General features: G+C 41.6%; 1 protein-coding gene across 4 annotated transcripts in view; it reads right to left on the bottom strand.

Annotated features, from left to right (window-relative positions):
• The window catches only part of MRPS27 (mitochondrial ribosomal protein S27), a 103,966-nt gene that overhangs the window by 2,923 nt on the left and 74,457 nt on the right, over positions 1-26,586 (bottom strand). For all 4 annotated transcript variants that reach the window (XM_010816684.4, XM_010816685.4, XM_005221407.5 and 1 more), the window contains 6 exon segments: positions 19,522-19,636; positions 14,080-14,158; positions 9,713-9,828; positions 5,552-5,654; positions 2,593-2,735; positions 446-616 (listed from right to left, as the gene is read on the bottom strand). In XM_010816684.4, the coding sequence (XP_010814986.1) occupies positions 446-616; positions 2,593-2,735; positions 5,552-5,654; positions 9,713-9,828; positions 14,080-14,158; positions 19,522-19,636 (727 nt within the window).

Genomic DNA, 26,586 nt, shown 5'->3' with positions numbered 1-26,586 from the left:
GCCTTAGCACATGCCACAAAGCCGAGCAAGAGAGGATACCTGCATTTCATCTCCATCATACTCAAATGAGGCTTTGCGGTTTCTACTTGGGTTTCTGGAGATCGAGAGGGTTCAATCTCCAGCTCCTCTTCACCCAGGGCTGCAGTCAGGTGCTTGCTGTGGGAAGGAAGGCTATTACCCACCCGTCAGAGATGAGTGGTAGGTAATGACATGTGGCCTTAGGGAACAAAACTGTGACCGATTCGCTCAAGTACAAAAAGGGGTATAAAAATTCCATTTGTTTCAGACCACTTCCTGTGTAAAGAGACAAAAGTATGATTTTTGATGACAGTTTTCAATGCCCTTCTGTGCAACGCTGATGCATGACAGGACTGCTCGTCTGTCACCACGGCAGAGAAGCACATTTCACACACAGCTGAGGGGCCTCGACTCTGCCCTGACTCACCTCATACCGTTCCACGTATCGGGGAAGCTTGGACTGCTCGGTTTCCTCCACGTCCAGCTGCTCCATCAGTTCCTCTGACGCCGGGCTCTCCTCACCTTCTTGGGGCTGCTCCTCTGGAGACTCCTGGGCCGGAGCAGTCAGAGCCTTCAGTGCCCTGTCCAGCACACCCAGCTGTGGAGCAGAAAGGGGCAGAGACTAAATACCCTGTGGCCCTGAGAGCACTGGGGAGGGAGGCTGGAGAAGGGAAAGGGAGGGAAGCCTGGGACCTAAAAAATCGCGAGAAGAGTTCTCTTATTAAATTACAGAAACCAGAAATGGTTATGTAATTTTACAGTAGAAACACCTTGTCACATGGCATGGAACCCTTAGTACAAAACAATGGAACAATAAGCAAACTCAGAATTATCTGTGTAAGTGAATCAGCAGAGTGGCTTTTGATTTCACTTTTAATCAGCCAGGTAGGAATCCAGGAATTATGCCCGATGGGCAATGAAGTAACCACCCCTTCCATGTCTTTCTTCCTTAATTGGTTTGGAATTGGAAGAACGGGAAAGAAAAACCACTACAGACCACAACCAACAACCGGCCATTCTGAAAGTACGATAAAGCCTCTGAATCTAGGCGGGGGCCTCCTTCAGAGAAAAATTCAACTCACAGGACATTCAGAGATTAGGGATCAGCCAATCTATATATATATATATATATATATATATATATATATGTTGATAAAGACCAGACAGCATATACGAAATTTATTGTAAGAGGGGATTTCTGTGACTTAGAAAGTAAGTAAATTATGAAACAGAAGGTTTCTTTTTTGTTTTGACCCCTCTCCCCTACCTCCTTCATTTTGGGGCAACCTCCTTTGAGGAGGGCCTGATCATCAGAGATGGGACAGAAACAGCCTCAAGGCCAGCATTAACACCTATATGATACTGATGAATTCTGTCCACATCAACTCAGAACAAAAAGCCAGAAAAGACTCCAAGGCTTTGTAATGCCACTAATACATTATACCCAAACCTGACACATATCACATTCAATGCTGACATCTGAATCACATTTCTATGAAGTCAGAACACAAAGAATGCAAGTCTGGCTCAAAATGCAGTAAGTATTTCCCTGGCAGAGCATTTATGTCTAATTTTGTGTTTCAATCACTAGTACTGACTATAGCAGGGTTAAAACATGAATATATATTCAGAAATGTGTATGCTTTGGTATAAATGTCTCACAGAGAACATAATGACTCACTAGACATTAGTAATAAGGAGCCAGTAGAGGGACGAGACTTCTGTATCCTGAGACCAAAATGGAAGCCATGGGATGAGATTGAGTGATAGGGTCAAGGCTAAACAAACAGCTCAAAGTCAGCTTTCACACTCTGTTAACGAAATAACTGATGTCCTTTGAGGCCTGACTCTGGCTACAAAAGCTGCTTAAACAGAAGCAAGCACTATGACTCCTTACCAGGCGTAAGCTTGCCACATGTTTTCCCATGGCTTGAGCTAAGTCTAGGAACTCTGCAGAATGAAGAGCCCGAGGTGACCAAGGGGGATGAGCTTTGAGGCTGATGGGAGGACAGGGTCCTAGTCTGGACAAACCGAAAGCCTTAGAACTCTGAAAGGGACAGCTGGTCCAGACCTCCTCTGCATCATGCATTCACCACAGAATGATTTACTGGGAAGAAAGAAAGATGGCGCCACGTCTACTGCCTAAACTCATTTCTTGAGAGTTTAGGAAAACTCTGACAGGTAGTCAGTCTCACAGGACTACACGAAGATACAGAAATGCCAAAAGTAAAAAATAAAATCTTCATGTCTTTTGAGCTTCTACTGAGATTTTACTTTGGTGGTGGTAGTGGTGGAGGGCAATAAACAGTATTTTATTGAACTCAGTTTGAATTTCTTGGGAGAATAGTTTTCCTCCCAGACAGTGAACTATACAATCAACGTGAATCTTATTTTCTAGTGCTTGTCAGTAACACTGAGAATGTGGTTTTTTCATTCCTTTTCAACTGAGTAAATACATGAATCTATAGAGATAAAGAAGGTGGGGCTGGGGGAGACAAGGAAAACAAATCCACATCTTGACTTATAAGGGACAGGAGATGCTAAATCCCCCAGAATCAGGGCTGGGTAACTCACCGCTTCCCTACACAGCTTCCCATCCTCTGGGGAGGAGGCCACCTTCTCCATCACTTGAAGGGCTCTGTCGAGGTAGCCTGGCCGCCACAGAAGGGGCATGTTATGGTACACAGCCCGCAGCCCCTGCTGCAACTCCACCTTCCCTGTGCCCAAAAAGAACAATGAAGAAGGCTTAGCCGTGGCTTCCCACTACGTCTGAGACTGAGGACTTGAAGACACAAGTGAATACTCAGCTGGCAGCTTGAGAAATGGAGGATCATTTCAAATCTCTACCAAGACTCATCCCATTCAGTGAATAAGGACATTTCAGATAGATGATGAAAAACGTGGTAAAAGTCAATGTACATACTTTTCAATAATGTATGGACTTATTATTTTTTTTTTTTTACTTTTTCATGTGGACTGCTGGTGACTATCACGAGGGCTGAGGGAAATTTACAGAGGTCGCCATATCTGCCTCTAAGTAGTGTGCGTGCATGCATGGTAGGTCGCCTCAGTTGTGCCCAACTCTGAGCGACCCCATGGACTGTAGCCCACCAGACTCCTCTGTTCATGGGATTCTCCAGGCAAGAATACTGGAGTGGGCTGCCATGCCCTTCTCCAGGGGATCTGCCCAACCCAGGGAATGAATCCATGTCTCTTACGTCTCCAGTATTGGCAGGTGGGTTCCTGAATGCTAGCGCCACCTGGGAAGCCCGCCTCTAAATGGAGCTACTCTTATAAAACAAAGCAAACAACTGAAATACGACTTTTGTTTCAAGACAAAATGTTGCTCCAAAAAAGAAATTTTACAACTTTCTTACACTGAAAAATTGTGCCAACATCTGACAACTTTCCTTGCCAGGAAATGTTTGACATTTTTAAAAATGCTCCAAAACAGTCCACTGACTGTCCTTATGAAAAAAAAGAAGAAGAAAATCTCACTTTACTCTTTCTTTTAGTTGAGCTGCATCAGCATTTTAATTATACAGTCCTTGTCATCCTTGTGGGTCTCAGGACATGAGTGTTTCTCTTGGAACCTCGAACAATCGTAACTAGAGCTGAAGATGTGGCTGGCTGACAGCAGGGTCCCCCAGTGAGGGGGGAGGCTGTCTTGGGATTCCTGGGGGAATAGAGATGTTCTCTGAACTAACGACCAAAGTCACCTTGAGCTGCTGGGTCTTAAATCTACCTTCACTTATCTTTCCCGGGAAGGAGGATTTGAGAAAGCTGTAGTGGAACATAAACAGACAAAGCTCATCAGGTGACAGCTAATTTTAGACCTTTAAGATACTTGGGGCTGGCTGCAGTCACGTTCCGGGAAGCTGCTTATGTTAGAGGTAAACGAGGCTACACCGCACATGACACGCTGAGAGCAGGGGGATCTGAATCTGATGCTGCCAGATTCAAAGCACTCAGGCCTCTGCTCAGAATCAGGAACGACAAAGTACATTTCTTGGCCCTGACAACTTCCTGGACAATTCATGCAGTGATACATTCCTGAGTGCTCCTCTGAAGGTAAATGCAAAAACTTGTAATTAATATCAAAAGTAGATGGTAAGAGAAAATGATTTTTCTTTTAGTTTTCACAATATATTTTATTTGATAATCTTATAAAATATATTTTAATCTCCAAATCATATAAGGAACACCTATGCCTCAACAAAAAAATAATAAATTGATTTAAAAACAGACTAAGAACTTGAATAGACATTTTTCCAAAGAAGACACAGAATAGCCAATGGACATGTGACAAGAGGAGCAATGTCATCAACCATCAGAACCAAAATCAAAAGTACAATATCATCTCACACTCGACAGGATGGCTATTATCAAAGAAACAAAACACAAGTGTTGGTGAGAGTACGGAGAAACGGGAACCTTTGTGCATTATTGGTGGGAATGCAAAATGGCACTAACTGCCATGCAAAACGATAGGGAGTGTCCTCAAAACAAAATAAACTGTCATATGAGCCAGCAACTGCACTCTTGGGTATTTATCCAGAAGAACTGAAATCAAGATCCTGAAGAGATGCTGGCACTCCCATGATCACTGGAAAAAGTGATTTTTAAAAAGAGTGGTCAACTCTTTTGTTAGTCTGAGAGCCGCCCAGTGAACTCCTCTGAGTCTGTTTCTACCAGGATCAGCACCCGAGAACGCCACACTGCATTTCGATGGTGAAGATCAACTCCAAAAGCAGTCAAACTGCTATAACTTAGATGGTTTTCAGAAAACAAAGGTAAAGGGCAAACATAGTATATGATTAGGAGAAGGTAGGAGAGAGCATGGAAGGCTAATGAAATAATATGAATTTAATTAGCTCTGTAAATCAGGAGACATTTGATGCACACTTAGGTTGAATGTTATGTGCTCAGATTTGCTGAGAGCCAAGGCCGCTCCTCAAAAGGCCCTCCCCTGCTGCCTGTCTGATTCAATGCAGTTGGGCTCTAAAGCAAAGCCCGCTGCCCTGTGCGTGGCACACTCACACTGCACTAGCGCGTCCCTCTGTGCGCTCCCACAGGGCCACTCTCTGCAATCCTCTTCCCTCACCTGAAAACAATACCCACAATATGCATTCAATGTTTTTCCTCCTGGACTTGGGTTTAAAGAGACAGGAAGATCTTTTTAATACCGGGGAAGAGTCTACTGGCTGGTTCTCCCAAAGGAGGACCAGAACTTTCCTTTCTTTATCGCTTCTTCACACTGTTTACCACTGAATATAATCAAGAGCCATCAGAACTAGTTCTCACCTTGCCAGTGGCGACAGGTTTTTAAATCCCACTTTGTTGTCTTACCTAATAACTATAAGGCCATCAAAGTCCAGTTTTATGTCTAAAAATGAAAGCTGTACTGGAATTTCACAAGTCTAAATCAAATTATAATTTTATTATAACTAAGAAGTATAATTTTATTAAGAAGTAAAAGAAGGAATCAGTTCCTATCCGTGAAGAACAATGTTAGTAAGGCCCTCCAGCTTACCAAGAAGTGCATAGCCGTACAACTGGGAACTCAACCCCACTGAGTTCTTCTGCTTCAGGCCTGGGAGTAACAGGGAGGCACCGAAGTTCCTCTCCTCTTCCCACTGAAACAGAATATAGCAGGTCATGGTGTAGCCAAGCAATGCTTACTGTATGCAGAAATGTGAGCATTAATGACACAAGAGGGAAAAAGAATATGCTATAACATTAGGTAAAAGAAACAAAATAATCATACTAAAGCTCCATGATAATTCTGACTTTGTAAAGAAAAGATATTGGTTTGATGAAAAATGCAGAACAGAAACGCCCAATATGTTAACAGATTTCTAGGCAGTGAAATTATAAGCAATTCTGGTTTTCCTCTTTGTGCTTTTCATTCCTTTCTGAATCTGGGGCAGTGAATAACAGCTCCTTTTACAATCAGAAAAGCAAAACAAAAATAAAGAGCCTACTCTGGATCAACACGGCCTCGAGGCAATCAACAAAGATTACCCACGCTATCGGCTCTGTACTCACATTACTATGACATGACAGAGCAGGCTTTCTGAATTTTAAACAATTCAGCAATAAGACTCCTTCTACTTCATAGTGTTCAAGTAAATACAACTATTAGACTGCTTTTAGACAGATTAATGCCTCTTAAAAATAAATTAGGCAATCAGAAACACTTAGTGATCACTTCTTTCAACCCAGGGTGCAACATTACACTTCAATAAAGTTGAAGCCTTTTGAGACACGGGGAAACGGGAGGCAAAAACACGAGCACTGCTGAGGCTGCTGCACACGCGCAATGGCGGTGACAGGGCTCACTGTGACCGCAGGCCCGAGCAGCACCTTGGCAACTCCCCGGACAACGAGAGCCCTGATCATCTCGGTGCCGGCGCTGTAGGAGCACACAGCAGCCCAAGTCTTTGTTCTGGCTTAGAAATACAGAATGCAAAGCTCAGGTGGCCCTGCACTGGTCAGAGAATGAACAAGGTGTGCAAGCTACCCCTGCAGCCAGGGGTAAGTGGGGCACCCCTGGTGTTAATGGGCACCAAAACCTCTTTCTTGGGAATGACCTTTGTGCAATGCAAGTGCAATTTCTTAAGGTCTTACTAAACCTTTGAAACAAGCAAAGACCTTGGGAGAAAAACAAAGCCTCCACAGGCGCTTCTGCAGCACACAGAAGTTAAGAGAGCTGGTAATTAAGGAGGTCATTTCACTTTCAACAGCAAATCACTCAAGCTTTGATTTCCCTCCACATAAACTGCATGAAAAGGGGCTCAGGGAATAATAAATATGGAACCTTAAAGATGTTTTTCCTTTTCTTTAGGGAGAAACATGATCCATAGTATCAGGATGCAACAGGGGCTGAAGGCCAAATGAACAGCATCCTTGCTCTGCTAGAATCGATGGGGGGTGGTGATGGCGGCTGCAATGGTGATGCTTCCAAAAGGACTTTGACAGAGGTAAATGAAAACAAACGCATGTGTTAGATATTTTCTGACGACTGTCTGGAAATAACTCAACTACTGTTGTTTATATGAAAGGCCACTGATGTGTTAACGTAAGATATTAGGTCTCTTCCAAGCCTTCTACCACATGTACTGTTATGGACTAAAACAGGAGCTATTTTCAAGGTTTCCTCATTTCATGCTTCTGCTTCTCCCTTAATACAAAGCAAACCCTCCTTCTCTCCCTCCCTCTTGTACTCCCCTTCACAGTCAAGACATCTGCTCGCTGTCTCCTTTTGCACTTCTGACTCACTCCATAATCCACTTCAACTTGGTTTCTGGCTCCATTATTCTGTGCCCTCATACCACTAAATTAAATGTTCTTCGTAAGAGTCCTCATCTCACCCACCTTCTCAGGAGCATTCTACATGCAGACCATCTTCCCATGGCATTTGTCCCAACAAAGTCTTGTTTCTCCTTTTGGCCTGTGGCTCATGTATAGACATTTATATATGGATTTATAAATTACATCTCCAGTCCAGATTTCTCCATTCAGATGTCAATTTCCCTTGGGAAATCTGACTGTCTCAAAGGTATGTCAAAATGTAACACATTCAGAGCCAAACCTGTGATTTTCCTCACCAAATGAAGCTTTTTCCCAGAGTGCCTTGTGCAAACACCCGGCAGCTCTTTCGGGCCTCCCTGGTGGCTCAGACAGTAAACAGTCTGCCTGCAATGCGGGAGACCTGGACTCGACCCCTGGGTCCGGAAGATCCCCTGGAGAAGCAACTGGCAACCCACTCCAGCATTCTTGCTTGGAAAATCCCATGGCTAAGAGGAGCTTGGTGGGCTAGAGTCCATGGGGTCGCAAAGAGTTGGCCCCGACTGAGCGATTAACACAAACTAGTCAGAAACTGAGGTCAGCTTTCACCCTTACCTCTACATCTATTTCCCTCCCCAACATGTTCTTTGCCTCCTAGATACAGCAATCAACTACTCTCTAAGCTCCCAGCACGTTCTGGTCCCCACACCACCAGCATCTCTTGCTCAGATGACTATGATAGTTGTGGCTAAGACTGGATGGGGGCCAGAGTGGCTGTGGTCAGAATACTTAGATCAGAGCACAAAACTGATCATGTTACCCCATCTGCTTCAAACTTTTCAGTGGTTTCTTGCTATGTTTAAGATGCAGACGCAACAGCTTCGCATGACCCACCTTCTCTAACTTTTATCTCATCCTACGATCCTCTCTGTGGCAGTTAGACTTTCTAACTTCCTACCTTCTTCTATCCCCTTTCTGCTGACAATGTTCTTTCTGCTTCAGGGCTTTTGCATGTGACATTTCCTTTTTTTGGATTGTTCCTTCCCTCTTCAGTCTGTTAATTCCTATTCATGCTCCAAATATTAACTAAAGAAATACTTCCTTAAGGAAGTCTTCCCTAATTTACGTTTAAAATAAAAATAAACTCTCTACCATACAGTCTTTATAGTGCTCAGTATAGTCACGTGTTTTATTTATTAAATTTTTCTTTTCTGCCACGCCACGGGGCTTACAGGATCTTAGTTCCCTAAGCAGGGACTAAACCTGGGCCAGGGCAGTGAAAGCACCAAGTCCTAACCACTGGGCCACCAGGGAATTCCATGTTTTGTTTTAAATGCCTATATTCTTCTTAGATTATAAGCAGGAAATGTTTGTTCACCATCGTAAAACGAGCACTTGAAACACAGGGAATACAGCAGTTGCTCAAAATATATTTAATGAACTAATGAATGTGAGGTATGCCACAGGCTATGACATTCATTTTAGAAAAACAAAACACACCATAAATTTTTTACAATTGGGGCTAGGGTAGATGATCTTTCCAGTTTCTACCCAAAGCAGTGTTTTCTGAGGTTACCTTTGAGGTTAAAGGCAAAGTCTGTAGGGCCAGACTGCCTGGCTTCATCACTTACGAGCTCGGCCACTTTATGCAGTATCTCTATGCCCTAGTGTTCTCATCTGCACGGAGGTGAGAGGATTGGATGAAATGAATAAATCTAAAACACCAAGAACACAGGAAGTGTAAAGTAAGTGCTATTTAAGTATTAGCTACTGTTATTACTGCTGTTACTCTTAGGGGAGCAATAAACAATTGGAGAAGGCAATGGCAACCCACTCCAGTATTCTTGCCTGGAAAATCCCATGGACAGAGGAGCCTGGAGGGCTACAGTCCATGGGTCACAAAGAGTCGGACAAAACTTAGTGACTAAGCAACAACAATGAAGAGATGAAACCAAAATTTGGTATTCTGGACTGACCCAGAGCAACCTTAGGAAAATACTGACACAAAATAAACAACCAGAATTTAATACCAGAAGCTGTGGTTAAAGCTAGCTGCCTCACTGCTTCATTGGCATGCCACATCCAGCTCTCACTGATCATCAATTACCTATTTCTGAATGTGTGAAGTGCACTCAGCGTAGCTCATGTTTCAGAATGTACGTAAGGACTTTCACTTGAGATTCTTCCAAGCAGAAGAACGTTCAATTCCACTTTGTTAGAACCCAGGACCTAAAATGTATGGGTGAACACTCATTCCTGGTCGTGCAGGGTCACAGGGCTTCACAGCAGGTATCTTTTCCCAGATGCTGAGGGCAGGGCTTTCCTCTGGCCCCCACATCCCTACTGAGCAGCTGCTGCTTGCTTCTCTAAGGCTCTTAGTACTGTTTCAATACAGGTCACTTACACTGAAGTCTGTCTTCTTTGCCAGGCACTGGTATAGAACATACAGGGAGAGGAGCTGGGTGGAAGGAACTTCGAAAGCTTCTTGCATCATGATCTCAAAAACCACGGATAAGGCATCTGACAAGAAGATCAATGCAAAAATTAGCAAATTAGGTAACATCATCAAATCTGTATTTAACTATGCATGCATGCATGCTAAGTCACTTTAACTGTGTCCAACTCTTTGTGACCCTATGGACTGTAGTCCGCCAGGCTCCTCTGTCCATGGCGTTCTCCAGGCAAAATACTCTCCAGGACGGTTTTCATCCCCTCCTCCAGGGGATCTTCTTGACCTAGGGATCAAACCCACGTCTCTAATGTCTCCTGCGTTGGCAGGTGGGTTCTTTACCACTAGCACCACCATAAGCACTCAAAAAATGAGGCATGATAGAAAAATACAAAGAATCATGAAGTTAAACATGGGCTGTGGTCCTAGTTCTTCTGTAAAGCAGGTCTTTCTCCTGTCTCTAGCTTCTATTGTACATACTGCTAGGTAGTAAATCAGGTGCTACTGTGCCGCTGTTCTCAAGGACACAGAATAAACCACTTGATTTCTCAGTATCACCTTCATGATGATAAAATACCATTTGTTCCATAGATTCCACAAGATTGTTGGACAGTCCAACAACATAATACATATGAAAATGCCTCATAAACTGTGAAGCAAATTTAAGGCAGCATGTCCACCAGCTGGAAGAGTTAAGGCATACAGAAAGGAGGCAAGTATATTTTCCAGGTCACCCTGGTAAGAAGAGATGGAGAGGGCTGGGCGGAATGCCCCACTGTATGTTCTGGAACCTTCTTTCTGTTTTGGGAAAAAAGGACGAATGCTAAAGGTAATTTTAAATCCTAGGTATTACTTCAAAGACAGAAAACTGATGACTACGAAAAGGACAATCAGCTTCAATTTAAAAGAGTTGAAAGAATGGAAAGGAAATGCATATTCATAACTTGTAAGTCCCTGAGTTTAACACAGAAGATTCTTGTTTCCACATGAATGCTGATCACAGACCAGATCTTCAGCAAGATCTGATTTATTTCCCCTCAATATTCCACAACATAAGCGGAAGCCAAGAAAATCAAGTTCAAATAATTTCTTTCCCTTATTATTTGTTGTTAAATCAGAGATGTTAACATTGGTTTAAAATACAGTGCCTGCATATAATGTTTTGAATAACAGCTGCTCTTTTAAACGGTTTTTGCATATACTCATAATTATAAGAGTTAGCACTCATTTGTAGCTATTGCTAGCCAGCTGGTTTTCTATGTGTTGTCATGGTTCTAAATGAGGTCAAATGCAAGAACTTCTATATTCCTTTTGTAAATGGGTAAACTGAAATGGACAGGCAGACCAGGGAGGAGTCACCCAGTAAGTCAGTAGCAAAAAAGCGCCTGAAAGAGACATAAACAAACAAACAGTCCCCTACCCTACCAACAAACCAGTATTTTAAAAGAACAAGTTAAAGCTAAAAATATAGTTCAGAAAAATGTTTTGCCAACTGTTCAATACTGAATTCAAAATTACACATGAATAAATAAAATTCATCTCTAATTTATATTCATTTCAGTCAGCTTGGGAAGTGAAATTAGACTGACCTATATAAGATTTCCTGTTCATCCATAATTATTTATGTACTTTGATATTTCCTATTTTAACAACAAAAGTATAATATTTTCTAATTTCTTGCCATAAACAACAATAATTTTCATCAGAAGTTTATTTACAAAAATTCTCAACATCATTTACTCTGAATTTAGGGGGGAACCCCCAAACTCCTTTTACCCTTCCAATATTTCCTTTAACAAGAGAGAAGAGAGAAAACTGCTACTACATAATTTTCCAGTGATAAACTAGTAAGAATTTTAAAATGTGATGTTCACAGAGAATGGAAGATGAAACATGCAAAAGAGAATTATCTTTTAAAAATTATCTTTAATTTTAGTTCAATTTAGGAAATGCATGTTTAAAATGGAATGAAAATGGACAAGGGACAATAAGCATTAAAAAAAATAATGTACAGCAAATACTTTTAGGCAGTCAACAGCTCCAAGTCTTATGAGAGAGAAGAGAAAGCAGAGAGGTCCTGGGTGCCCAGCCTAACCACTGCATCCCGATGCAATGGAAAAGGCTGAGGGTGAGGGATGTAACTCAATGACAGGAATCAAGGTGTCAAAAAGGAAAAATGACCACCAGTCCATATCCGTGTTTCTGAGGTAGTGACTACCGTAACACAGGCAAAGCTCAGAACCAAGCTTGAGGATGAGATGGTGGAAGGGGAAGCCAGGGTGTATCTTTACACAATGGCACAGCCTCCTCTTTCCTTCTTCCCTGTCTGTGTAGCTAAGAACACAAGTGTGCTGTACCACCCTTCCCCGTCCATGGAGACTGGCAGGGCTCCACCTGACTGCTCTGTAGGGTCTGCCACAATCCCCCTCTTTCCTTGGTCCCCCCCTTATTGTAGATGAAGGTAAGAGCCACTTCAGGTTAGTTCCACGGAGCCACAAGATTTTGGGGGTAAAGAAAACTCAAGAGATCACCGATGCACTTTGTCGTCGTTATTGTTCAGTCGCTAAGTCCTGTCTGACTCTCTGTAACTTCATGGACTACAGCACACCAGACTTCCCTGTCCTTCATCTCCATCTCCTAGAGCTTGTTCAAGCTCATGTCCAGTGAGTTGATGATGCTATCTAACCATCTCATCCTCCGTCTCCCTCTTCTCCTCCTGCCCTCGACCTTTCCCAGCATCAAGGTCTTTTCCAATGAGTCGGCTCTTTGGATCAGGAGGCCAAAGTATTGGAGCTTCAGCATCAGTCCTTCCAATGAATATTCAGGGTTGAGCCCTTTAGGATTGACTGGCTTGATCTCCTTGCAGTCCAAGGGACTCTCAAGACTCTTCTGCAGCACCACAATTCAAAAGCATCCATTCTTCAGGGCATAGCCTTCTTTACGGTCTAACTCTCACATCCATACATGACTACTGGAAAAACCGTAACTTTGACTAGATGGACCTTTATCGGCAAAGTGATGTCTCTGCTTTTTAATATGCTGTCTAGGTTTGTCAGAGCTTTTCTTACAAGGAGCAAGCATCTTTCAATATCATGGCTGCAGTCATCATCTGCAGTGATTTTAGAGCCCTAGAAAATAAAATCTGTCACTGTTCCCACTTTTTCCTCATTTATTTGCCATGGAGTGATGGGACTAGATCCCATGATCTTAGTTTTTTGAATGTTGAATTTTAAGCCAGCTTTTTCACTTTCATCAAAAGGCTCTTTAGTTCCTCTTCACTTTCTGCCATCCATTAGGGTGGTATCATCTGTATATCTAAAGTTGTTGGTATTTCTCCCAGCAATCTTGATTCCAGCTTGTGATACATCTAGCCCAGCATTTCGTACGATGTACTCTGCATATAAACTATATTTAACTTATATAGCAGGGTGACAATACACAGCCTTGTCATACTCCTTTCCCAATTTGCAACCAGTCTGTTGTTCCATGTCCAGTTCTAACTGTTGCGTTTTGACCTGCATATAGCCTTCTTAGGAGACAGGTAAGGTGGTCTGGTATTCCCATCTCTTGAAGAATTTTCCACAGTTTGTTGTGATCCACACAGTCAAAAGCTTTAGCGTAGTCAATGAACAGAAATATGTTTCTCTGGGATTCCCTTGCTTTTCCTATTATCCAACAGACGTTGGGAATTTGATCCCTGGTCCCTCTGCCTTTCTAAATCCAGCTTGGACATCTGGAAGTTCTTGATTCATATACTGCTGAAGCCTAGCTCGAAGGATTTTGAGCATGATCTTGCTAGCATGTGAAATGAGCACAACTGTATGGCAGTTTGAACACTGCACTTACGTCAGAGACAGGGAAACAAAAGCCTATGGAGGTAAAATGACTTCCCTTCATAGTGAGCATGCTACTCTCTCCAGTATAAGATTCTATGCTTATACACTTCACATGCTGTAACAACTGTGATGTAAGTAAAACAAAGTTAGCAAATTGTGCTTAAAACAAAGTCAAGCTAACAGCTGAATTAATATAACCTTAACTAGCTGTGGAAGCTCAGGGAGCTTTATTGCATTAACTAAATTCACTGTCCTTTGCCCAAAGAGACATGAAGAAATAAATTTGAGAAACTCAGAGGAAAGAAGATCTGGATAGGAGTCTCCTATTTGGCCACCCGATAAGGTCAATCAACTGCACATCTATTTCTGACTGAAAGAGTGCTATACAGATGTCATTAAGAAATTAAAAAAAGGTAAAAGTGCCTATATTTACTTCCCTTGGGAACGGTAGATCCATTATAAATGGACCTTGGTTTGATTTCATACCTTTGTAATTTTCTTTCTTTATGAAATGATCCATCAGTAAGTTAAATGTATAGTTATCTGGAAAAATACCATATTGGACCTGCAATGAAAATAAAAGTAAAATAAGAGAAAAAACTCATTAAGTTCAGTTTATAATATATGCCTATGTATTATTCAGGAAAAAAATTTGTTCCCATTAGCTTTAAAATATCTGACTATCATTTTACGGCATCTGTGACAGTGAAATAGAAGCTGTGACTCATGCAGCTTGGTAACTGGAACTGTTGGTCAGGGTGAGAAAGTTGTGAGTGGGTGTCTGATACAAGACAACTGACGTGAAAAAGTAAAGCTCAATTCTAACACCTCATCATAACTTAAAAAACCCTGAACCAAACCAAGAATATAAAAAAAACCACATTCCACTGGTTCAGTGATTCTTTTAAAAAAGTATGAATATCAACACAAAAATGGAGTCCTAAGAGAAGGCACACATTAATCACACTATGCAGCATTTTCTGGTCCTTAGAGTGCTCTTCTCCCAACTTTATTAAAATATAATTCACATGTAACATTGTGTGATTTTAAGGTGTACAACATGATCATTTAACATGCATATATATTGCAAAATGATTACTACAATAAGGCTAGTTAACACATTCATTGCCTCACATAATGATCATCTTTTGGTGGCAGTGATGAGAATATTTAAGATCTACTCTCTTGGCAACTTTCAAGAATATAATATAGTACTCTTAACTACAGTCATCACACTATACATTAGATCCTCAGAACTTACCCATCTTTGGAAGTTTGTATCCTTTGACCAACATCTCCCCATTTCCAGTCTCCCTCCCCAGAGCCTGATATCCATTATTCTACACTGTTTCTATGAATTCTGCCTTTTCAGATTTCACATATAAGTGACATCATGAGATATCTTTCTTTAAATGACTTATTCTACTTTGCATAATGCTCTTAAGGTTTGTTCCTTTTGAATGGCTAAATATCCCACTGTATGTGTATGTACAGGCTTCTCTGGTAGTTCAGATAGTAAAGAATCTGCCCGCAATGCAGGAGACCCAGGTTCACCCTGCCTCCCCACCCCACACACATTTCTTTATCCATTCACCTGTAAATGGACACTCAGGTTTCCATGGCGTGGCTGTTGTTAATAATGCTTCAGTGAACGTGGGGTTGCAGGTATCTCTTTGAGACAGTGATTTCACCTCCTTTGGATATATAACCAGAAGTGGATTTGCTGGGTCATATGGTATTTCTATTTTTAATTTCTTGAGTGATCTCCATACTATTTCCCATACTGGCTGTACCCATTTACATTCCCACCAACAGTGCATAAGGGATCCCTTTTTGCCCTCTTCTTGCCGGCATCTGTTATCTCTTGTCTCTGAATTTTTAAAGACCCAAGAAACCTGAGATTTTAGTGCCTTCCTGTGTGATTTTCATGCACAATGAAGTCTGACTACTAATCATCTAAACTGTGGTTATATATTTATTTAAAATTCTTATCTCAGTAGGATTACCCACTCCCATCAACCACCAGAAACATCCAAGGAATTTTTTTTCCAATTACACTCATCCTCCTTGAGAAATTCTGATAATCCTAAATCCCAGTTGTCAGTCTCTGCTGAACTGAGTCACTATTACTAGCAGACTATACAGAATGCCTCAAATGTGCTGAAATACAAAAAAAAAAAAAAAAAAGACGTTCAGAAGCTACTGTTTTAAAAGCTGCAGCCATGTTTAACTTGATCAAAGCAGTCATTCAATCTGCAATAATCCCTAAGGCAGGGTAAAAACAAAATATTTTAGAATGATAAATCATTAAAGCTGGAAGAAAAGAAACTTAGGAATCAACTGGTCAGTGATTCTCAATCCTGGCTGCAAAAATCAACATGTAAGCTTTAAAAAGACACCAGTGAGGTAGGAATGGGCAGAGCACAGAGGATCAGGGGGCAGGGGCTGGGGAGCGGGGCAGGGAAACTAGCCTATATGATACAATAATGGTAGACGTGGGTCATTATACCTTGTTCAAAGCCATGGAGTAAACCCTACTGTAAACACGGACTTTGGGTGATTTGTGTTTCAATGCAGGTTCATCACTGTAACAAACGGCTCACTTGGATGAGAAATGCTGATAATGGGGGAGGCACGTCCCCGCAAGTGCGGGGACAGGGAACATATGGAAAATTTCTGTACCTTCTGTTCAATTTTGCTGTGAAACTAAAATTGCTCTAAAAAAATAAAATCTAAAAAAAAAATTTTTTTAAACCAATTAAAAAAAATACCAATGCCTAGGTTCCAGAAAGACCAATTAAATTAGAATCCTGGGGGTGGAGAAAGCATCTATAATTTTTAAAAGCTTCTTACATGACTCTAATGGGCAGCCAAGGTTGGAAATCACTGATTTGGTACACCTCACTTGACTTAGAGCTGAAAAACCTAAGACCCCAAAGAATAAACTTACTATTTGCCTAAAGTGAAAGTGTTAGTTCATCACTCGTGTATGACTCTCTGCGACCCTATGGACTGTAGCTCACCAGCCTCCTCGTCCATGGAATTCTCCAGGAAAGAATACTGCAGTGGGCAGCCATTCCCTTCTCCATGGGATCCTTCCCAATTCATGGATTGAACCCAGGTCTCCTGTACTTCAAGCAGATTCTTTACCATTTGAAATACCAGGGAACCCTATTTGCATAAAGTTAAGAACAATTGGTAGAATTTATGTTGTTATAGCTTGGTTCTTCTGACTCTGTCTGGTGTGTTTTTCACTAAAAGACTAGTAACAATAAAAAGTAAGATAGAAATAGTAGATTTATTAGTGAACCTGCTTATCTACTTTATCAAATTATAAGCTTCCCCAGGAAAAGGATAGGATGTTGCCCATTTTTGTGACAATGCCATACCCAACCCAACATCTCACACACAATCTGTCTGCAACGTGTATCAAGTTAAGCTGGTAACCAAGTAAGTCATAGGAACAAAAACTCCCAAAAACAAATTTAGTATTTCTTTTTGAGTTAAAAAACAGAAGGTTCAATGACACTACAGATATAATACAGTTCCAGAGAAATATTATTAAAGTCTTATTATGGGTCAAACCAGGATTGTGGCTTGAGATTCACAATAACAACGTTCTAACTTTTGTTCATTTTGTCCTTATTTCATACTAAGAGGGGAATGAAGAGTCAGCTGTTGGGTGAACATTCAGAAAGACCTAATTGTAGGGGCTTCTGGGGCTTGAGGGACTTAGGAAGACATGCTCTGAATAATCTAGGAAGTCTGTCTTTTCAAAAACGTGTAAGAGATATGAATGTTCCGGAGACTGTACTCTAGAAAAATGGTCATGTCTTTTACCCTAACGTCACCAAAGGAAACTAGGCAAAAACCCCAAGACTTAGGGATCAAGAATGAAAGGACCACCAACAGAGTTTCTGTGATTGGATTACTTTTTCCTTTCACCTCTCCATTTTTAAATCACTATGCTTTGAAAAGCCACAGCTACAGGAATCTTTATTTTTTAATGTGCTGATTAATTTATACCAGCTCCATTCTAAAAGATTCAGTTCAGTTCAGTTCAGTTCAGTCGCTCAGTCCTGTCCAAATCTTTGCAACCTCATGAATTGCAGCATGCCAGGCCTCCCTGTCCATCACCAAACTCCCGGAGTTCACTCAGACTCATGTCCATCGAGTCAGTGATGCCATCCAGCCATCTTATCCTCTGTCATCCCATTCTCCTCCTGCCCCCAATCCCTCCCAGCATCAGAGTCTTTTCCAATCAGTCAACTCTTTGCATGAGGTGGCCAAAGTACTGGAGTTTCAGCTTCAGCATCATTCCCTCCAAAGAAATCCCAGGGCTGATCTCCTTCAGAATGGACTGGTTGGATCTCCTTGCAGTCCAAGGGACTCTCAAGAGTCTTCTCCAACACCACAGTTCAAAAGCATCAATTCTTCGGCGCTCAGCTTTCTTCACAGTCCAACTCTCACATCCATACATGACCACAGGAAAAACCATAGCCTTGACTAGACGGACCTTTGTTGGCAAAGTAATGTCTCTGCTTTTGAATATGCTATCTAGGTTGGTCATAACTTTCCTTCCAAGGAGTAAGCGCCTTTTAATTTCACGGCTGCAGTCACCATCTGCAGTGATTTTGGAGCCCAGAAAAATAAAGTCTGACACTGTTTCCACTGTTTCCCCATCTATTTCCCATGAAGTGATGGGACCAGACGCCATGATCTTCGTTTTCTGAATACTGATTGAGCTTTAAGCCAACTTTTTCACTCTCCTCTTTCACTTTCATCAAGAGACTTTTTAGTTCCTCTTCACTTTCTGCCTTAAGTGTGGTGTCATCTGCATATCTGAGGTTATTGATATTTCTCCCGGCAATCTTGATTCCAGCTTGTGCTTCTTCCAGCTCAGCGTTTCTCATGATGTACTCTGCATATAGGTTAAATAAGCAGGGTGACAATATACAGCCTTGACGAACTCCTTTTCCTATTTGGAACCAGTCTGTTGTTCCATGTCCAATTCTAACGGTTGCTTCCTGACCTGCATATAGGTTTCTCAAGAGGCAGGTCAGTTGCTCTGGTATTCCCATCTCTTTCAGAATTGTCCACAGTTTATTGTGATCCACACAGTCAAGGACTTTGGGATAGTCAATAAAGCAGAAATAGATGTTTTTCTGGAACTCTCTTGCTTTTCTATGATCCAGCGGATGTTGGCAATTTGATCTCTGGTTCCTCTGCCTTTTCTAAAACCAGCTTGAACATCTGGAAGTTCATGGTTCAGGCATTGCTGAAGCCTGGCTTGGAGAATTTTGAGCATTACTTTACTAGCGTGTGAGATGAGTGCAACTGTGCGGTAGTTTGAGCATTCTTTGGCATTGCCTTTCTTTGGGATTGGAATGAAAACTGACCTTTTCCAGTCCTGTGGCCACTGCTGAGTGTTCCAGATTTGCTGGCATATTGAGTGCAGCACTTTCACAGAGTCATCTTTCAGGATTTGAAATAGCTCAACTGGAATTCCATCACCTCCACTAGCTTTGTTCGTAGTGATGCTTCCTAAGGCCCACTTCACTTCACATTCCAGGATGTCTGGCTCTAGGTGAATGATCACACCACCGTGATTATCTTGGTCATGAAGATCTTTTTTGTACAGTTCTTCTGTGTATTCTTGCCACCTCTTCTTAATATCTTCTGCTTCTGTTAGGTCCATACCATTTCTGTCCTTTATCGAGCCCATCTTTGCATGAAATGTTCCCTTGGTATCTCTAATTTTCTTGAAGAGATCTCTAGTCTTTCCCATTCTGTTATCTGAGGGCAAATAAATTTAAAAGCTATTTCTTGTACTATTCTCTGCTGTACTGTAATGGAATATGTAATGGTACAGGCACCATCTTGCCTAAACTGAGGAGAATAAGCTGCAAATGCCAGCAAACCACTCACCTTATTTACAAGGGTATATAAGGCTTTGTCTTGTGCACCGTATTTCAGACACTGCCTAATCCAGGTGTGGATAGTCCAATTTCTCAAGTACCAGCAGTTGGGACTGTGCCGAAATCTAAATAAAACACAAGAAGAGAAAAAACTGGCTTTAACTCTTAGATGTCAATGCCAAATCCATATTCCATCAGCAGGTCCCCCTCTGAGGAATTTACAGATGATCATTAAAGTCAGGAAGGCCAACAGCTAATAAAACTTGAGGATAAAACTCATTAACATCTGAAATGGGAAAGAGAAGGCAAAATAACAGTAACAAAAATATTATAAAAATTTTACTCCTTATTTATATTCCCTAATTCAACATCTTGTTTTAATATGAGATTTATGAAAAATGATTTCAGGAATATGCTCTACTAGAAGACAGATATGGAAGCTCATTGGAAAAGGAAATGGTAACCCACTCGAGTATTCTTGCCTGGAGAATCCCATGGACTGAGGAGCCTGGTGGGCTGTGGTCGGTCCGCGGGGTCATAGACAGTCGGACACAACTGTGTGACTGAATAACAACAACAATGGAAGCTCATACTTTATAGAGGTTTAAAACAGATGAAGTAAAAAATGAAAACTATAACAGCGCAGCAATTTTAGAGGAAAATCAGCTGTGAGTTACACTGCTATTTCTTGATGCACTTAGGGGAGATTGGGACACTCTTCAGTGAATTGAAAGGGAAAAAAAAAAAGAAAAAAAAAAAACGAGCAAAATTTAGCATTCAGGCCCTCCAGGACCCACAGTCATTCTGACTTTCATACAGCTGCATTCCAGGGCTTCGGTCTACCTCCTCTTGCTTCCTGCTGCTCCTCACATGGTTTTTAAAGGCCTAAGCTGTCCAAGCTGAGGTGTATACAGTACCAGTATTCCCACAAAGGAATGGAACTTGGAAGGGAATTCAAATGCTAGTCTTGCCACGAGTTGGCACGCATTGGCTGGAGCAGCTTTTGCTTGCTCCTAGGGCCTGTGCCATGAGGCTGAGTGACAGGAGGAGAGGGGCGACGGGCGTGAGGAGGCCACGTAAAGGGCGGTGCTGTCCTCTAGCTGCTTATCTGTTTTCACCTGGACGGTTCCTCAAACATCATCTCACGTCAGCTCAAGTCTGCACCTTTTCTTTGAACCTTCAGGAAGTGGAAGCAGGTCAATCTCTGGACCCCACAAAACTAAAAAAGTAAATTTGTCTTCTTATTGTAAAAACAAAAGGCAAGACAAAAACTTAAAGTGAAAGAATTTGATGCCGTATTTGCGAGTTGGGGCTACAGGCTAATACTGGGGGTTTTCAGAGGCCAGTTATTCAATCTGCCACCTGCTATTTCCTGCCATCTGGTATTGGGATAGTTCCCTGCTGACTAGATTTTCTGCCAAAGTAAAAGCTGAGAGAAAGAGAGCAAGTGAGAAGTAGTACTTAATTTTGGCTGTTTATTAGTGATCTGTTGAGAGATTTGACAAAAATAAGATTTGAAGATATTCTTTAGATTTAGTCATGCACCCCTGTCTAGTCTTTTGAATGCTTTTCATTTGGCTGGAAAAAGTTTTTCTCACTGGATCTTTCCTTACAGAATTAACCCCTTTAAAAGCAGAGAGATAGAAATATGTCAAATTATGTTTAAGATGAGAGTGACCTGGCCAGAGAAAAGCCATTGTATAAGTGCCCTAGATACAGTCTAATGAGATCCTCTGCATAGAAATGAAAACATATCTTTTAGTATTTCACGCTTTCCCTCACATTTTAAAATCAGTAGCTGAGCTAATTGAGCTTCCTTCCTTGTAACTCTGAAAAATCTGAGATTTTAAGTGTAACAACCAATTAAAAGCTAATTTTATTATTATAATTTTTAAAGTCAAGTGAAATACCAGCTGTATTGCCTAAAGATGGGGATGCTTCCTTGGTAGCCTGAAGGCTTCCTGGACAGCAACCAGGGGGGCGGGGATCACTGCCTTGCTCAACACTGATTCCTTGGTCCTTGACACAATTTGTGGCCCATGATAGGTTTTTAACAAATAACAAAAGAGTTTTAATCAACACTGATCATTATGCTAACTTCTATGGTCTATTTTAGAATTATAAATTCCCTGTTTGGGCATTTATAATCTCATTACAAAAATAATGCCTCAGGAAGCATCACTACGAACAAAGCTAGTAGAGGTGATGGAATCCCAGTTGAGCTATTTCAAATCCTAAAAGATGATGCTGTGAAAGTGCTGCACTCAATATGCCAGCAAATTTGGAAAACTCAGCAGTGGCCACAGGCCTAGATAAGGTCAGTTTTCATTCCAATCCCAAAGAAAGGCAATGCCAAAGAATGTTCAAACTACCGCACAATTGCACTCATCTCACACAGTAGCAAAGTAATGCTCAAAATTCTCCAAGCTAGGTTCAACAGTACATGAACTGAAAACTTCCAGATGTTGAAGCTGGATTTAGAAAAGGCAGAGGAACCAGAGATCAAACTGCCAACATCCTTTGGATCATTGAAAAAGAGAGTTCCAGAAAAACATCTACTTCTGCTTTACTGATTACGCCAAAGCCTTTGGACTGTGTGGATCACAACAAACTGTGGAAAATTCTTCAAGAGATGGGAATACCAGACCACCTTACTCATCTCCTGGAAAAACTGTATGCAGGTCAAAATGCAACAGTTAGAACTGGACGTGGAACAACAGACTGGTTCCAAATTGGGAAAGGAGTACCTCAAGGCTGTATACTGTCACCCTGCTTATTTAACGTATATGCAAAGTACATCATGCGAAATGCAGGCTGGATGAAGCACAAGCTGCAATCAAGACTGTCGGGAGAAATATCAATAACCTCAGATATAGAGATGACACCACCCTTAAGGCAGAAAGTGAAGAAGAACTAAAGAGCCTCTTGATGGTGAAAGAAAAGAGTGAAAAAGCTGGCTTAAAACTCAACATTCAGAAAAAACTAAGATCATGGGATCTGGTTCCATCACTCCATGACAAACAGATGTGGAAACAATGGAAACAGTGACAGACTTTATTTTCTTGGGCTCCAGAATCACCACAGATGCTTGCTCCTTGGAAGAAAAGCTATGACAAAACTGGAGAGCATATTAAAAAGCAGAGACATTACTTTGCCAACAAAGGGCTGTCTAGTCAAAGCTATGGTTTTTCCAGTAGTTATGTATAGATGTGAATTGGACCATGGCTATGACCTATAGAATGGATGCTTTTGAACTGTGGTGTTGGAGAAGAGTCTTGAAAGTCCCTTGGACTGTAAGGAGATCCAACCAGTCAATCCTAAAGGACTCAACCCTGAATATTCAATGGAAGGACTGATGCTGAAGCTCCAATACTTTGAAGTATGCAAAGAGCTGACTCATTAGAAAAGGCCCTGATGCTGGGAAAGATTGAGGGCAGGAGGAGAAGGGGATGACAGAGGATGAGATGGTTGGATGGCATCATCGACTCAATGGACATGGGTTTGGGTGGACTCTGGGAGTTGGTGATGGACAGGGAGGCCTGGTGTGCTGCGGTTCATGGGGTCACAAAGAGTCGGACTGAGCAACTGAACAACAGCAACAAAAATAACATATTGGGTTGGCAAAAGAAAGTTTGTTCAGGTTTTTCTGTACCATCTTTCACATTAATCCAAATGAACTTTTTGGCCAACCCCATATAAACCAGTTTAACAATAAAACAAGGGGCGGGGACATGATGAATGCTAAAGATGGAAAGGGTGCTACTAGATGTTATAGATGTTTTTGATAATAGTGGTTGCTAGGTTTAGTCTATTTTTCCTTCAAAAACAAAAAATTGTCAATTACCTCCTTCACCCAAGACTGTTTAAATCTCATTTAAATCTAATCTTCTGCTTTAGGTTGTCTCCATTGACCACTAAAGTTATTTCTTTTCTTTCTGATGGACTTTAAAATAAGAGCACCATGACCATACCCAACCAAACACCCTTTTCTTTTATTCACGATCAGCAGACCATTTTCAGGCTTTGAAAGAGTACCAAAGATCGACAGGATCTAGTACAGACCTTTAAAGCTGAGATGAAAATTTGTGTACAGCCTTTCGCTAACCTTCTGAGGCTAACTTTTAACACATGGAGAAACAGAGAAGTCTTTTCTTCTCAAATCTTTTGTCACACTTTACTTCTTAGAAGCCTAAAGGCAAAGTTACTCAAGACCTCACATAGCTAATATAATCATCTCCTTTTGGAAGGTGTGTCAACAGGCTCACATGGGTCTTCACTAAGCCAACTCCCTTTCCCATCCTGGAGCCCAGCTACTTGGTGTGATCTCTGCTCTGTGAGTCCTAATAATCCAGACAGCCGTGACCAGGGCATTTTCAACTAAGTGACAACATGAAATCAATTTAGGAGTAAGAAGCAAACATATATTACATTAGGCACACACATATGACATACGCTGCTCAAAGTGCCATTCCTACATTTCCTAGCCAGGCAACAAGTAAACTCCTTTTAAGTCCTCATCAGCATTAAAAAAAAAAAAAAAAAGCACACAACTTATCTAACCGTCTAGAATACAAACCACTCAGAGCACTGAGATGGGTCCAACTTTGGATGGTGAGTTTAAGAATTCTCTGTCAGTGACTCTTTAAGCAGTTCAGACAGAAACACTCAGGCTCTTTTCAGACCTGCCAGTGGTAATACGATAGCCAGGTAAGTCTCTGGAATGGGTACTCGCCTGGAACGACTCTGCGAACTGCCGGGCCAGCATGCTCCCTTTCAGCCAAGGGAAAGGCAAAGAGACAAGAACACAACTAACACATTGATTTTCCAAACTGCCTGCAAACAGACTGGCTTTTGTTCTTGCCTGGTGGGACCACCAGCCTGGCAGATTACAGGCAGCCACTGTAGGAGTCCCCTCTGTGCCCCATGCCATCAGCTGTTTGCTCACCTCGACAGAAGCTTTATTATTGTCCACGCCAGCAGGCTGCCAAGCTAGGCAAACCGTGTGAGTGTGGAAAAGATAAACAGATGCAACCCAAATAACCACAACAAGGCTTGTGCTCACAAACACAAGAGACCTTCTGAGCTTCCCAGTTATAAAACAGAAGCAGACTCGACAATTCTATGGATGTGAATATTTTCTTGGAAGCAAGAAGGGACACAAAGAAGGAGAAGGAGAGGATGAAGCGTGCTCCCAAGCTCTGGCTCTATTAGTTCCCAAAGCTGGTATTCTATGGCTGAAGAGACATCTGTCCACAGTGCTAAGCGGGATTTCCAGGTGAAGCCAGAACGTGCCCAGGCCAGTCAAACAGCAGGTAGTGAGAAGCTTCCTGTCCTCAAAAACCAAGCAACATTCTGGACTTTTCAGGGCATCTGCCATCACTACATCGCATTCAAGACTGATGTCACCAGGAAGGAAGGACAGCAGAGTCACACTGCATGCATGACATGGGGCAAAAGTCTTTGCTACCCTTTGAGATACCTTAGAAGGGGAGAGCAGTTCTGTAAGTGAAGTTGAGAGTGAAGAGAAACACACCAGACACTTATTATGATTTACATAATAAAGGAGGGACTTCACTTTTTGTACAAGTCACACTGGATTTCCTGTGTGTAACCAATTTCATTATTTAAAAAAATGCCATAGACTGCCTTCTATGAGTTCAACTGAAGGTTACTGTTGTAGGCCTAAGTGGTGATGCACCTCAGCTCCTTCAGTATCACAGATAAAAGCGCTCCTGGCTTAGCAGGACTAATGCACAGATGCCAGAGCCTGGAGCTCCGCTGCCCCACCATTCAGCTGCAGCGCTGGCTCTTCCATATGAATGAGCAAGCTTTCCACAACATTTATCTGATTATGAGAGCCACCATCCTTAAACATACATATGCAGCTTTCCCTCCTCCCGAGTGAATTCTGTATCCTGTGGCAACAGGCTTTACAGATGGACACCTCAGCCCCTGAGCTGGGTAGACACGGAGACTTGGTGGTGGCGGGGGTGGGGTGGGGGTGGGGGTGGGGGCTGGCGTAAAAGGAGGACAGGAAGAACGCCAGGAAGAAAACACAGCTGGTTCCAGGGCTTTCAGTGTAGACTGGAAATCTCATCAATGACGCAAAGCGTGTAACTATTGAAAGGTTTTGAGAGCTTCCCTGAACTAGAACCAATGCGCAAGAGAGTGTCCTGTGACTATTCAAACCAGAATCTGATTCAATCATGGCCATCCACTTTCTAATTCTACTAGGATAATTACTTTCTTTTGCATCCTGATGGAAATCCTGCTTTCATCAATTATTAGTTGGCCTCAACTACCACAAATAAAACCAAGTTTTGATGCAATAGTTTTCTAATGACTATTATATCTTTGTCAAATGTTTGCAAGGTTAATAGAGGAGTCTAATATAGGAATTGATAACAGAGACGTCCATACTCTAGATTAAAACTACTTTCTTGCTTGAGATCCCAGATTCCTATTTTCATAAGGGAACTTCAGGCAATTTTAACTTTCAAAAAATGTCCTGACTATTCATGAAGTGATGCATCAAGAGCAAGAATCTCCTCCAAAACATTCCCCTGCCAAATGTTGAATCAGTTGGGACTTGTACATTTTCAATGAATTTATTATCTACCTCTGAGACAGATAAAAATGCCTTTTAAAAAAAGTTTTAACACTTTTTTCTTAAGAAACAGGTTTATAGAGCTATAACATACAAACAGTAAAATTCACACTTTTCAGTGAATTTGTGACTTCTGACAAATGCATCCAGTTGCATAACCACCACCACGGTCACATTGTAAGAACAGTTTTATTACCCCGAAAAGTTCTTAATGCCTCGCTTAAAGTCAGCCTCTTTGGGGTTTGCTGGTTAATTTAGGCAAATTTTATATAGATACTTCCTAAAGAGTTATTAATTTCTGACCCTAGAGTTATTAATTTTATGAGGAAAAGCAATCTCTGTTAGTTTGTAATTTACATTCTGCCAATTTCCAAAACAGGATTTGAAAAAATTAAAACTCAGTGTACAAGTAGTTTCCTCTGAGTCCTATACACAGCCATTAGACAGCTGATATCCCTGTCTGCCACT

This window comes from Bos taurus, chromosome 20 (assembly GCF_002263795.3).
Source record: "Bos taurus isolate L1 Dominette 01449 registration number 42190680 breed Hereford chromosome 20, ARS-UCD2.0, whole genome shotgun sequence".
In the NCBI taxonomy this organism is placed as follows: domain Eukaryota; kingdom Metazoa; phylum Chordata; class Mammalia; order Artiodactyla; family Bovidae; genus Bos; species Bos taurus.
The sequence above is the reverse complement of the archived record's forward strand: the minus strand, read 5'-3'. Positions and strand labels throughout refer to the sequence as shown.